Here is a 12,240-nt window from a genome sequence, read left to right on the forward strand (position 1 = left end):
CATCAATAAATCATAAGTTCACAACTCAAATAATACAGTATTAGTTTTACCTTTTCAAATCACCCCCCATTCAACAGTCGCCTTACCATGCAAAGACAATGTCCATATTATTCTAAATAAAAACAATTGCATCAGCATCAATCTACCTTATCTACAATCGTATTATTCTAGCTAGAATAATACGATTGTAGATAAGTTAGATAGCCATGTGAAATTATTCTAAATATAAACAATAATGTTACTTGGCCATGTGGAATTTTGCTAAATACAACTATCTAGAGATTATATATAAATACAAACATTAGCATAAAAAAAAAAAATACCACTAGCTAGCAAAAATAGCCTTCCAAAAAAAAAAAAAACGATGGCACTAATTGCTACTAGCACAGCCACCATCACCACTTTACTAATCTCACTCTTTTTCCTTCCCAAAATTTATTCTTCTGAATTCACCATAGACCATCACCATATACGTTTTGCAAAAGCAGACGGGGATCTTTTGGAATTTCCTCTAAATTTAGAATTCTTTGAAGCTGAATTCTTTTTGTATGGCGCTTTGGGTTATGGCTTAGATAAAGTTGCTCCAAATTTAACCAAGGGAGGCCCAACACCCCTTGGTGCTAAAAAGGCAAATTTAGATCATTTTACCCGAGATGTTATCCTGCAATTTGCTTACCAAGAAGTTGGACACTTGAGGTTTCTCTTTTAAAATCATTATTCAATTTCTTTTGGGCATTTTTGTTTGGGTTTAATGGCTAAAGGATTTCAGTTAGTTTGATTGATAAATATTTTTGGCCTTAAATAAGGGATTTGGGTTTTGAATACCACCTATATTGAATAGAAACACATTGATGTCTTTACATAATGATAAACAATTATTATAATGTAGTTACTATAGATTTTAAATCCTATCATAGCTATAAATTTTTTAAAAAAAATTATCATGGTACTTTTTTGATAATCAAAATTATCATGGTACTAACTATTAAGTTCTTGATGCAGGGCCATTCAAAAAGTCGTTAAAGGATTTCCAAGACCATTATTAGACTTAAGTAAAGAATCATTTGCAAAAGAGAAATGATATATCCACAACATTTTTACAACATTTTTACAACAAATCATAGGTGGCAGGATGTTACTGGTTGTTATTGTTGGGGCAAAAAAGTAATCTTAGTATTAGGTTCAAATTTGAACCAATAACAATTAACCACCTATGATTTGTTGTAAAAATGTTGTAAAAATGTTGTGGACGTAGCACCTCTCCAAACAGTTGATGCTGCCATAGGGAAAAAGTTGTCCCCACCTTTTGATCCTTATTACAGTGGAGTTCACTTCCTCCTTGCATCTTACCTTATTCCTTATGTTGGACTTACTGGCTATGTTGGAACAATTCCAAAACTCAAAGCCCCTGGTTCTAGAAGGGTAATCAAGATTTAAACTTGATCCATAGTAATGTTCTACAAAACAGACAACTAGTATCAATAATTTATTGCTTCTATGCGCACGTGTCTGTATATATATACACAGTTATATACTACCATTTTTTATTTTTTTTTTGTAGAATAAACTATTTTTTTATGCTAAGAAATGATAAACTTTTTTTTTTTTTTGAGGAAACAATAATACTTATTTTTAAATAAGCTTATAATATATTACAAAACTAGAGTATCACTACAAAATGGTTTTACCTTTGTAGTAGTAGTATGTGGTTATAAGGACTGAAACTTTAACACACACAACCAATGTGGGATAAACATTTTTTTTTTGTTGAAAAAACAATAATACTTATTAGAAGACACAAACAATAATAAAGCTTGACAAATGAAATTTATAATTCTTTTAATGGTCCACAATCAAGTTATATTTCATATAACTCACCTAATAATTTTTTTATTATATTAAAATTTTAAAAATCCTATCATTGAATTATATATATGTTTTCTATATTTTAAACGTACAAGCCAAATTTGGTATCAACTAGATATAATTTACTTTTTAATTAGTAGCATCATTTTTTTCTAATTATTTTTAAAGTAAAAAAATTGAATTTTAAGCATTTCATAAATGAGATAATAATTAATCTCTGATCATCTTTATGTTTTTCATACATATAAGATAAAAGGAGACACCACCGCACACCTTTGGTGCGATGGTCACTCCACAAGTATAAGTGCTTGTGGGGTGTGGGGGGCAGTCTCCAAGAGGGAGTTTCACACACATATATACTTAGATTAGGTTAGACTAGAATTCTATCTTGTATTTAAAAAAAAAAAAAAAAAAAAAAAAAGAGACAATGTAATTCAAGTTATTTAACATTGGATTTTTCAAAATTTACATTTAATATATATATAGTTATTGAGTAGTGTAACCTTGATAAAAGTTACACCAAATTTAATGTAAACCCAACCCTTTTTATTATTTGAGAAGTAGATCGGTAGAGCACGGAAACAGGAGTACATTCACAACACTTACTTTAATATCATAATAAATTACTACTTGTCCAAAAATTATCAAACCATTATTCTAACAATGTCGAATTGTATATGTTCAGCTTGTTGCAGGCCTTTTAGGCGTGGAATCAGGCCAAGATGCTGTTATTCGAGCATACCTATACGAGCATGCAAAGGAGATAGTGACACCATATGGAATAACTGTGGGAGAGTTTACAAATCGCTTTTCAGAACTAAGAGATAGGCTTGGACATCAAGGTCACAAAGATGAAGGCCTTGTGGTTCCTCTAGCTGAAGGTGCTGAGGGAAAGATCAATGGAAACGTGCTTGCTGGAGATGCAGACTCTGTTGCATTTGACAGGACCGCAGAAGAGATATTGAGGATTGTGTATGGCTCTGGTGATGAGAAAAAACCCGGTGGATTCTATCCAAAAGGAGGCAATGGTCGCATTGCCAGATCTCATCTACTTTAATTATATGCACGCAACTTTATTACAAGAAAACAAGCTTCGGTGTTTTCTGGTTCATTGTTTAAGCTATGTGCCCGTTGCATTAATAATGAATAAAACCACGTTCCTCCTATATTTTGTCTATAGACAAATAAACTAACCACTCATTTCGTTTGTATTTAGTCCATAGCCAACTAAACTAGCCATCACCCGTTATGTTTCTTTCTGAAAATGATTAAAAAGTGCCGTGTAGTAGTATATCATATGTATAATATGTAATATATCGTTGATTCTATAGATATTTGATTCTATAGATAATTAAATTAAACTAGAATCTAGCACATGTCCCATGAATGAATCCTAACATATGATATTCAGAATATTCAGCAAATATATATATATATATATATATATATATGATATTAAGAACATTGATATATTTTACAATTTCATATGCATGGACCAACTTCAAGTGATGTTTATATTTTTATTACTAATAATGGTGCTCCTATGACCTTGGTCAATTCTTTTCCCCGGCAGAGCTTGCATATACAATGGAAGTTAATGAGAAGTGTGATGTTTTTAGTTTTGGAGTGTTGACTTTAGAAATAATTATGGGAAAGCATCTGGGAGATCATATCTCATCTCTGTCATCACCAACATTTACAACTTGCATGTGATATACTGTTGAAGGAAGTGTTGGGCCAACGCCTTTCACTCCCAATGAATCAAGCCGCAACAGAAGTGCTCACCATTGCAAAGATTGCAATTGCATGCTTGCACACCATCCCACAATCTCGCCCAACAATGCAACAAGTTTCTCAAGAACTTTCAATTGGGAAACCACCTTTCCCAAATACATTATACACAATCACATTAGGAGAATTGGTGAAGTAGTTGATCTCGGAGGCTCAGCTGTCTAATAACTTGATTTGTTTGTGTTCCCATTGCTGTCCCTCTACTTCTTCACATACATCCCCTCCTAATAATATGTTTGATTGGCAAGAATGTATTATGTTTGATTGGCAAAAATATATACATCGAAATGCAAAGTTGAGAGTTTCACTAATAAAACCAAAAAGAGTTTTTAATTATTTGAATCCTTAACAAGTATATTCAATTCATTATTCAAGAGTGTTTTTAGGTTTAGTGTATATATATATATATATAGAGAGAGAGAGAGAGAGAGAGAGAGAGAAATAATTCCATCTAAAATAACTCTTTCCAATAATAGAAAAATAGAATGCATGTGGCCAAACTCTAGGGCAACATGATGTACTAAATAACCTTCATATGTCTCAAGTCTATACTCAAAATATGTCATTTGTTTAAGTTGTTGAGTGATTCAAGGTGACAAAAGAGAAAAGAGAAAATAAAGTCAATGTCTTTGCTACGTACTGAACTTGTTTTTTTACAATAAACTCAATCCATGGTTCATGTACTAGAAAATCTTTGGTCAAAAGTAGACTAACTCGGGATAGTTTACTTTTATTACGAGCCTATAATAGGTTTTGGTTTAGGCTTTTAAAGCCTTGATATGGTTTGGGCCACTTGGACCATGATATCACTAATGGCACTTGGACCATAATATCACTAAGGGTCTATTTGGTTAAAGGTGAAATAAGGAAGATAGAATATAAATGAGAGAAAATGGGTGGGAGGGGTGTTTGATTTGGAGAGGGAGAGTATTTTGGTATATGTTCAAATTAAAACCAATAACAGCTTACCATTTAAGATTTGTTGTGAAAATATTGTGGATATAGCGCTTCTCAAAAGTTGTACAAACAAATATGAATTATCCCAAATCAAATTATTAATAATTAGTCCAAAAATTGTCCAAACAAATATTGTGGACATAACACTTCTAAAATTGCTATTTTTTTTCTTCCAAAAAATGCACATTTTCAAATCATTAGTCTGTCAGTGCTTACTTTAGTCTTTAGCTGAATTTGTTGAATTTATGTGATACATTTTGTACACACGCATATGCACTAAACTAATACCCAAATACTTTATTGAACATGATTAATGTGACAATTAAATGCTTAAGTTGAATATATAGAACGAACTTATAATTTACCCATTATTCTTTTGCTAGCACAATGAACAATTTTTTTAAAAGGCAATCACTTATATTACAAGATTCGTCTTCTAAGCAAATTCGTATTGCACTTTAATAATCTTCTTTTAGATCTTAGGCTATGAGAAAATATCTCATCTTTTCATCCTAATGATTAGGATGAAATTAGAAGAGTATATTTACAACAAGGTTCTTGTCAACCTCTTGGCCATGATTTCCCTAAAAAAGAAATTAGTGGAGCATTGCGTTGATTTAATCCTAGTTATTTTTGCAATCTATTGCAAAGAAAATTTCGAACTAATAGATTATTGCAATGAAGTTATCATTGCAATAACTTTGTAAAAATTATTTTACAATTTATAACAATGGCAAACATAAAATTGGAATATATCATTTAAGGCTATCCAGACCCAGCCGGAGCTCGAAAACCTGGCTAAACCGCCCGACGTCGACCCAATTCAAGCCCGAACCGAAGCTCCTGTAGGTCGGCAGCGGGTCTCCGTTTTCAAGAACCAACACCGACGAGTCGAATGGCGAGTTTCCTTCTCCAAAACTCAAGCCACCCGACCCAACCTGACTGGAGTATATACGAAATCTGACAAAATTCGGCAAGATCAAGCTAGATTTGGCAAGATCTTGACCAAATCTAGTGAGATTTAGCCTGATCCAGCCAAATCATAGCAAATTTCAACGAAAATTTTTTATTCCGATCAAACATTTTCAGATTTTGGCGAAGTTTTGTAGTTTTTAGCAACGATTTTGTAGTTCCCAACGAACTTTACCACTGACCGAACCAACCCGAGCATCATCCAAACCTGAAATCAACTCAACCGATTGACGTTGGTAGTTTGTTTTGGGTCCCTCCGTCCTCCAGTACTTTCAGTAAAAAGTTTTCAATTTCAACTATAAGTTGTTTTCAAATGAACCCTTAGCCTATTGCCCATGTAATTCTATAAACAAAACCCATGTACTCTGTTACAAATCCCCAATTAGTACTATCAAGAAGAAAAAAAAAATCCCCAATTTTTCTTACAATTATTTATGTACATCACCAACGCTCCACTCCCCCATTAGTCACCACATCATCTTCTTGCCTTGAGCGGCCTTCGACAATGATTGCTACCTTACAAAGCTTCTAGCTGGGTGATCCTCTCCCTTGTGGCCAACCTGTCACCCTACCATGCATGATGTTGTTCGCTCCAATTTCTAAACCACTTGACTGAATTGGTGACTATTGGTATCTCTCTCTTTGTGATGTATCCCAAGGTTTAATGAGAGCATGACAAATATTGACTGGAAAAAAAAGAATCTAGGACCACAATATTCTGCACCACAACTCTGATGTGGCAAATATTAAGTGATGGGAAAAAAGTGATGGATATATCTGAAAGCAAAAAGCAATCAATCACAGTTTGCCACATAAGATATTTGTGAAAAATTATGCAATAAATATTGTGTTCTTAAAAAAATTAATATTGATTAAAAAAAACAAAACAAACAAAGAATGGTAGTATTGATTATTTTCATGGTTTTTTTTAATGTTGATTGTCTTTATGTTTACGTAATATTATAATAAAATATTTTAAAGAAAAGTTAGAAAATATTATATAATGTTGTTACTTTTTTTATTTTTTATTTAATTCAATGGTCGGAGACAAGGGATTTGATATCTTGATGTTTACGTTAAAAACACGAGAATGTGTCAACTAATTGAATTACAAGACTGTTAACTAATAATGTTATTACTTGAATCTTGATGGCTGAAATATTTTAGGCCTAATCCTAAATGTAAGAACAATCCCTAGGGTTTGGGCCAGCTATAAAAACACCTCATGAGTTTCAATTTTCCTTTAAATTCCGTGAAGTTTCTATATCAACCAAATTGATCCTTATAACTAACTTTTGTAAGCTTTTTTTAATAAAAATATCACATAACCATCATATGACTAGAGATGCGAATCAATTGAAGAATTTTTAAAAAAAATGTGACAATGAGATAGTCACATAATTAATCTTTTCTTAAGAACTAACAAAAGTTAACCCATATAGGACTATAAGGAATAAAATAAAATAAATGAAAATTTGATAACCAAATTAAAATTAATATGATCAAAATATAGAAATCACAAAGTGTTTTTACCTTATTTATTTCTTTAAAAATTGTGTTATATTTTTTTGGGAACAGGTAACGATATCTTAACTGAACTGATTTAATAAATATTTTTTAAAAAATTATTAAAAGAAAAATAATTTTCTTACAATTTTTATATTTTCATAAAAATTGTATTAGAATGATTCATAAACAAATATTTTGAAGATATATTTGAAAACTTAAATTTTGATTTTGATTTGAATTTTAAATAAAATAAATTTAAAATGTCTTTGCTTTTCATATCAATTGATTTTTTTTATATAATTTCAAATTTAATAATTTTAAAATCAATAAAATCCCTCAATCTTTTAAAACCAACAAACAGGATTTTTAGATTTTTAATCCTCCAACCCAAATTCAAAGGCATCAGTCAATGGGTCCAATTTAGTTAGGCCTCCAAAAATTGAATGATGCTAGCACTGACTGTAAGAATGGGAGTGGGACCCACTAAGGTCTCAGTTGCTTTTTTCTCCCGTCACCCATGTTTGACTCTTTGGCCACTCATCTTCTTCTTCTTCTTCTAAGGGAAGGTTAGGATGTGTTAGGATGTGTCACACATATCCTTCTTCTAAGGGAGGGTTAGGATGTGTTACACATCACTCTCGCTCTCGCTCTCGCTCGTAAGTGTTGTGTGTACGTGACGTTTTTTCTCTTGGGCTTTCAGACTATGGAAAGAAAGGCAGAGTGATGACAGTGAAAGAGAGGAAAAATTAATAAAGATTGTACAGTGACTGTGTATACGGAGTGGAGATCAATGGGACCCATCTATGGTCCACCACATCTTCTTTCTCTACTGTCACTCTGTCACCAGTGGCGAAGTTAGGGCCTAGGGGGACAACGTTAGGATAAAATCTCAAAATAATAATAATAATAATGAAATTATGTTGTAACAATAGACTCTCTCGAATGACATTACTCATCTTGGCTATTATTTAAAGTGGGCAAGGGTTGGATCTAGTATCTAATTGCATAGTATTTAATTGTATTGGATCCATAAAAATTATAACACATGTCCACTTTTAAATATATATCACTATTTTAATGGGTCTGGTGCACTACATACACTGGACTTAAACCTCACCTATTTAAAGTGTGCTTGGGAAGGGATGAAACTCACCGCTTATTAGAAGATTCTAATTTATTTTGCTACTATGTATATGTCTTATTGCACTTTTTAGTAATATTTATGGGTCTTATTGAATTTCTACGCTAATCTTGACAGTTTCCAAGTTGTTTTCAAATGAACCCTTAGCCTATTGCCAATGTAATTCTATAAGCAAAACCCATGATCTCTATTACAAATCCCTAGTTAGCAATATCATGTAGAAACAAAAATCCCCAATTTTTCTTAAAATTATTTATGTACATCACCAATGCTTATCTGTTATCAAAATATAATGACCAAATTAACCGTGACCCCAAAATGTATGAACCAAAAAAGTATTTTTGCCTATTAATTAAAGATATACTAATAATATTCTTCACATACAAAGAAAGCCTAGAAGTTGCTATGTCTTTACTTAATAGTAACGCTATTTATACTCTTCTTTTTTACTATTTATTTTTTATTTATTTTTAGAGATCCCTATTCAAACTTTTACAATCATTGGCCGATTTTGAACCAAAATATTCTAACTATCACAACCACTTACAAGTCAGTAAAAAACAATAATTTCCTACAACTTTGTTGCAAAGTTAATTCAACAAAGAATACTTTATATAAAATGACAGAAACTACTAACATCTAATTTGAAAAATCAACTAAGAGAATTCGAGGGTCAAGATTAATTGGAGCATGGCTTTTGAAGTATTCAACGAGTCAAAAACTTGTAAGAATAAAAAAGGTAAGAGAGAAATTTGATCTAGTCAAAATTGAAAAATATTGATATGGAAATATCGTGCATTGTTTTAGTATTTTTTTTTTTTTCAATAACTTCTTGCACAGATGTCCAATTAATATGGTTCTTATGGCCACAGAAAGAAGACATGAAGACTTACAACTTTGTAGTTTGACACAAATTCAGAACAAATCATTTTTGAGGTGAAAAGTGGGCTAGAAGCTGACAGTGGATAAATTTCGGAAAATCAAGGAATTCCCATCATTAATTTAAGAGATTCTCTGTTTTTCTTTTGAAGGAGGCTGAGGTTATCATGAGAAAAAACCCTAGAACACTTTTGGATCTTTTGTTATAATTTTTTTTTAGATGTGTAGCACTTTTTTTATGGAGTTGCTCAATCACTCTTATTCAATCAAGTTTGCACATTATTTGAGTACTTTATTGTTTTATCTTTTGATTAGGTGAGTTGGCTCTCTATCCTAATTGAGTTAAAAATAATTCAAGTTCATATGATAAAATGTTAGGTGGATCCTTGAGTTCCTAGTGTTTTCTCTCCATTAATAAATCTTTAGATTTATTTCGCTATTTTCAATTGTAGTCTCAGTCACTGGCCGATTTTGAACCAAACAAACAACTATTTTTGTTTACTACGTAATAATTGAAGTTTTTATATTAGTTTCAATCATTCCCTATGGATCAATCTTGGACTCACCAAGATATTATTATTTGTGAAAAATATGCTCTTGGGATTGCATTATTTTAATCGCAACAGTTTCCCACATAAGTATTTTCCGTTAGTAGTAAGTTCACAGTAGGACAAAACTGTCTGCAAGCTGAAAATAACAGAGTCCAAATTATCTGTTACCAAAATATAAGGACCAAATTAACAGTGACCCCAAAATGTATGAACCAAAATAGTATTTTTGCCTATTAATTAAAGATATACTGACAATATTCTTCACATACAAAGAAAGCCTAGAAGTTGCAATGTCTTTACTAAATAGTAACGCTATTTAGACTCTTATTTTTTATTTTTCATTATTTATTCATTTTTAGAGATCGCCATTCAGACATTTACAATCGTTGGCTGATTTTGAACGAAAACGTTCTAACAATCACAGCCACAAAATGGTCAGTAAAAAACAATAATTTCCTACAACTTTGTTGTAAAGTTAAATCAACAAAGAATACTTTATATAAAATGACAGAAAATGTTAACATCTAATTTGAAAAATCAAATAAGAGAATTCAAGGGTCAAGATTAATTGGAGCATGGCTTTTGAAGTATTCAATAAGTCAAAAACTTGTTAGAATAAAAAAGGTAAGAGAGAAATTTGTTAAAGTCAAAATTTAAAAATATTGATATGGAAATATCGTGCATTGTTTCAATATTTTTTTTCAATAACTTCTTGCACAGATGTCCAATTAATATGGTTCTTATGGCCACAAAAAGAAGACATGAAGATTTACAACTTTGTAGTTTGACACAAATTCAGAACAAATCATTTTTGAGGTCAAAAGTGGGCTAGAACCTGACAGTGGATAAAATTCCGAAAATCAAGGAATTTCCATCCTTAATTTAGGAGATTCTCTATTTTTCTTTTCAAGGAGGCTGAGGTTATCGAGTGAAAAAACCCTAAAACACTTTTGATTCCTTTCTTATAATATTTTTCTTAGATGTGTAGCACGGTTTTTATGGAGTTGTTCAATCACTTTTATTCAATCTAATTTGCACATGGTTTGAGTACGTTCTTGTTTTATCTTCTGATTAGGCGAGTTGGCTCTCTATTCTAATTGACTTAAAAATAATTCAAGTTCATATGATAAAATGGTAGGTGGATCCTTGAGTCCCAAGTGTTTTCTCTCCATTAATTTATCTTTAGATTTATTTTTCCATTTTCAATTGTAGTCTCAGTCACTCGCCGATTTTGAACCAAACAAACAACTGTTTTTGTTTACTACTTAATAATAGAAGTTTTTATATTAGTTTCAATCATTCCCTATGGATCAATCTTGGACTCACTGAGATATTATTACTTGTGAAAAATCTGCACTTGGGTTTGCATTATCTTAACCGCAACAGTTTGCCACATAAATATTTTCCGTTAGTTGTAAGTTCACAGTAGGACCAAATTGTCTGCAAGCAGAAAATAACAGAGTCCGAATTGACTGTTACCGGAATATAAGGACCAAATTAACCGTGACCCCAAAATATATGAACCACAATAGTGTTTTCGCCTATTAATTAAAGATATACTGACAATATTCTTCACATACAAAGAAAGCCTCGAAGTTGCTATGTCTTTACTTAATAGTAATGCTATTTACACTCTTATTTTTTGTCATTTATTTTTAGAGATCGCTATTCATACATTTGCAATCAATGGCCGATTTTGAACCAAAACGTTCTAACAATCACAGCCACTTACTAGTCAGTAAAAAACAATAATTTCCTACAACTTTGTTGTAAAGTTAAATCAACAAAGAATAATTTATATAAAATGACTGATACTGTAAATATCTAATTTCAAAAATTAACAAAGAGAATTCAAGGATCAAGATTAATTGGAGCGACTTTTGAAGTATTCAATAAGTCAAAAACTTGTTAGAATAAAAAAGGTAAGAGAGAAATTTGTTCAAGTCAAAATTGAAAAATATTGATATGGAAATAAAGTGCATTGTTTCAGTATTTTTTTTTTCAATAACTTCTTGCACAGATGTCCAATTAATATGGTTCTTATGGCCACAGAAAGAAGACATGAAGATTTACAACTTTGTAGTTTGACACAAATGCAGAAGAAATCATTTTTGAGGTCAAAAGTGGGCTAGAACCTGACAGTGGATAAAATTCCGAAAATCTAGGAATTCCCATCCTTAATTTAGGAGATTCTCTATTTTTCTTTTGAAAGAGGCTGAGGTTATCAAGTGAAAAAACCCTAGAACACTTTTGAATCTTTTCTTCTAATATTTTTCTTAGATGTGTAGCACGGTTTTTATGGAGTTGCTCAATCACTTTTATTCAATCTAATTTGCACATTGTTTGAGTACTTTCTTGTTTTATCTTCTGATTAGGCGAGTTGGCTCTCTATTCTAATTGACTTAAAAATAATTCAAGTTCATATGATAAAATGGTAGGTGGATCCCTGAGTCCCTAGTGTTCTCTCTCCATTAATTTATCTTTAGATTTATTTTCCCATTTTCAACCGTAGCCTCAGTCACTCGCCGATTTTGAACCAAACAAACAACTGTTTTTGTTTACTACTTAATAATA

At 31.4% G+C, this 12,240-nt stretch overlaps 1 protein-coding gene across 1 annotated transcript; it reads left to right on the plus strand.

Annotated features, from left to right (window-relative positions):
• Positions 1–364: 364 nt before the first annotated feature.
• LOC142623452 (ferritin-like catalase Nec2) lies at positions 365–2,923 on the plus strand. The gene is made up of 4 exons (XM_075796871.1): positions 365–696; positions 1,003–1,070; positions 1,265–1,422; positions 2,552–2,923. Exons 1-4 carry the CDS (start codon positions 365–367, stop codon positions 2,921–2,923), a joined length of 930 nt encoding a protein of 309 aa, XP_075652986.1.
• Positions 2,924–12,240: the final 9,317 nt, after the last annotated feature.

The sequence above is a fragment of the Castanea sativa genome, chromosome 2 (genome assembly GCF_040712315.1).
Source record: "Castanea sativa cultivar Marrone di Chiusa Pesio chromosome 2, ASM4071231v1".
Lineage (NCBI taxonomy): Eukaryota > Viridiplantae > Streptophyta > Magnoliopsida > Fagales > Fagaceae > Castanea > Castanea sativa.

Excerpts from the sequence above, each read along its gene's own strand:
- LOC142623452 (XM_075796871.1), top strand. The coding sequence starts at position 365 with ATGGCACTAATTGCTACTAGCACAGCCACCATCACCACTTTACTAATC. Across the intron at positions 697-1,002 it reads CAAGAAGTTGGACACTTGAG|GGCCATTCAAAAAGTCGTTA; the intron begins GTTTCTCTTTTA and ends TTCTTGATGCAG. Across the intron at positions 1,423-2,551 it reads AAGCCCCTGGTTCTAGAAGG|CTTGTTGCAGGCCTTTTAGG; the intron begins GTAATCAAGATT and ends GTATATGTTCAG.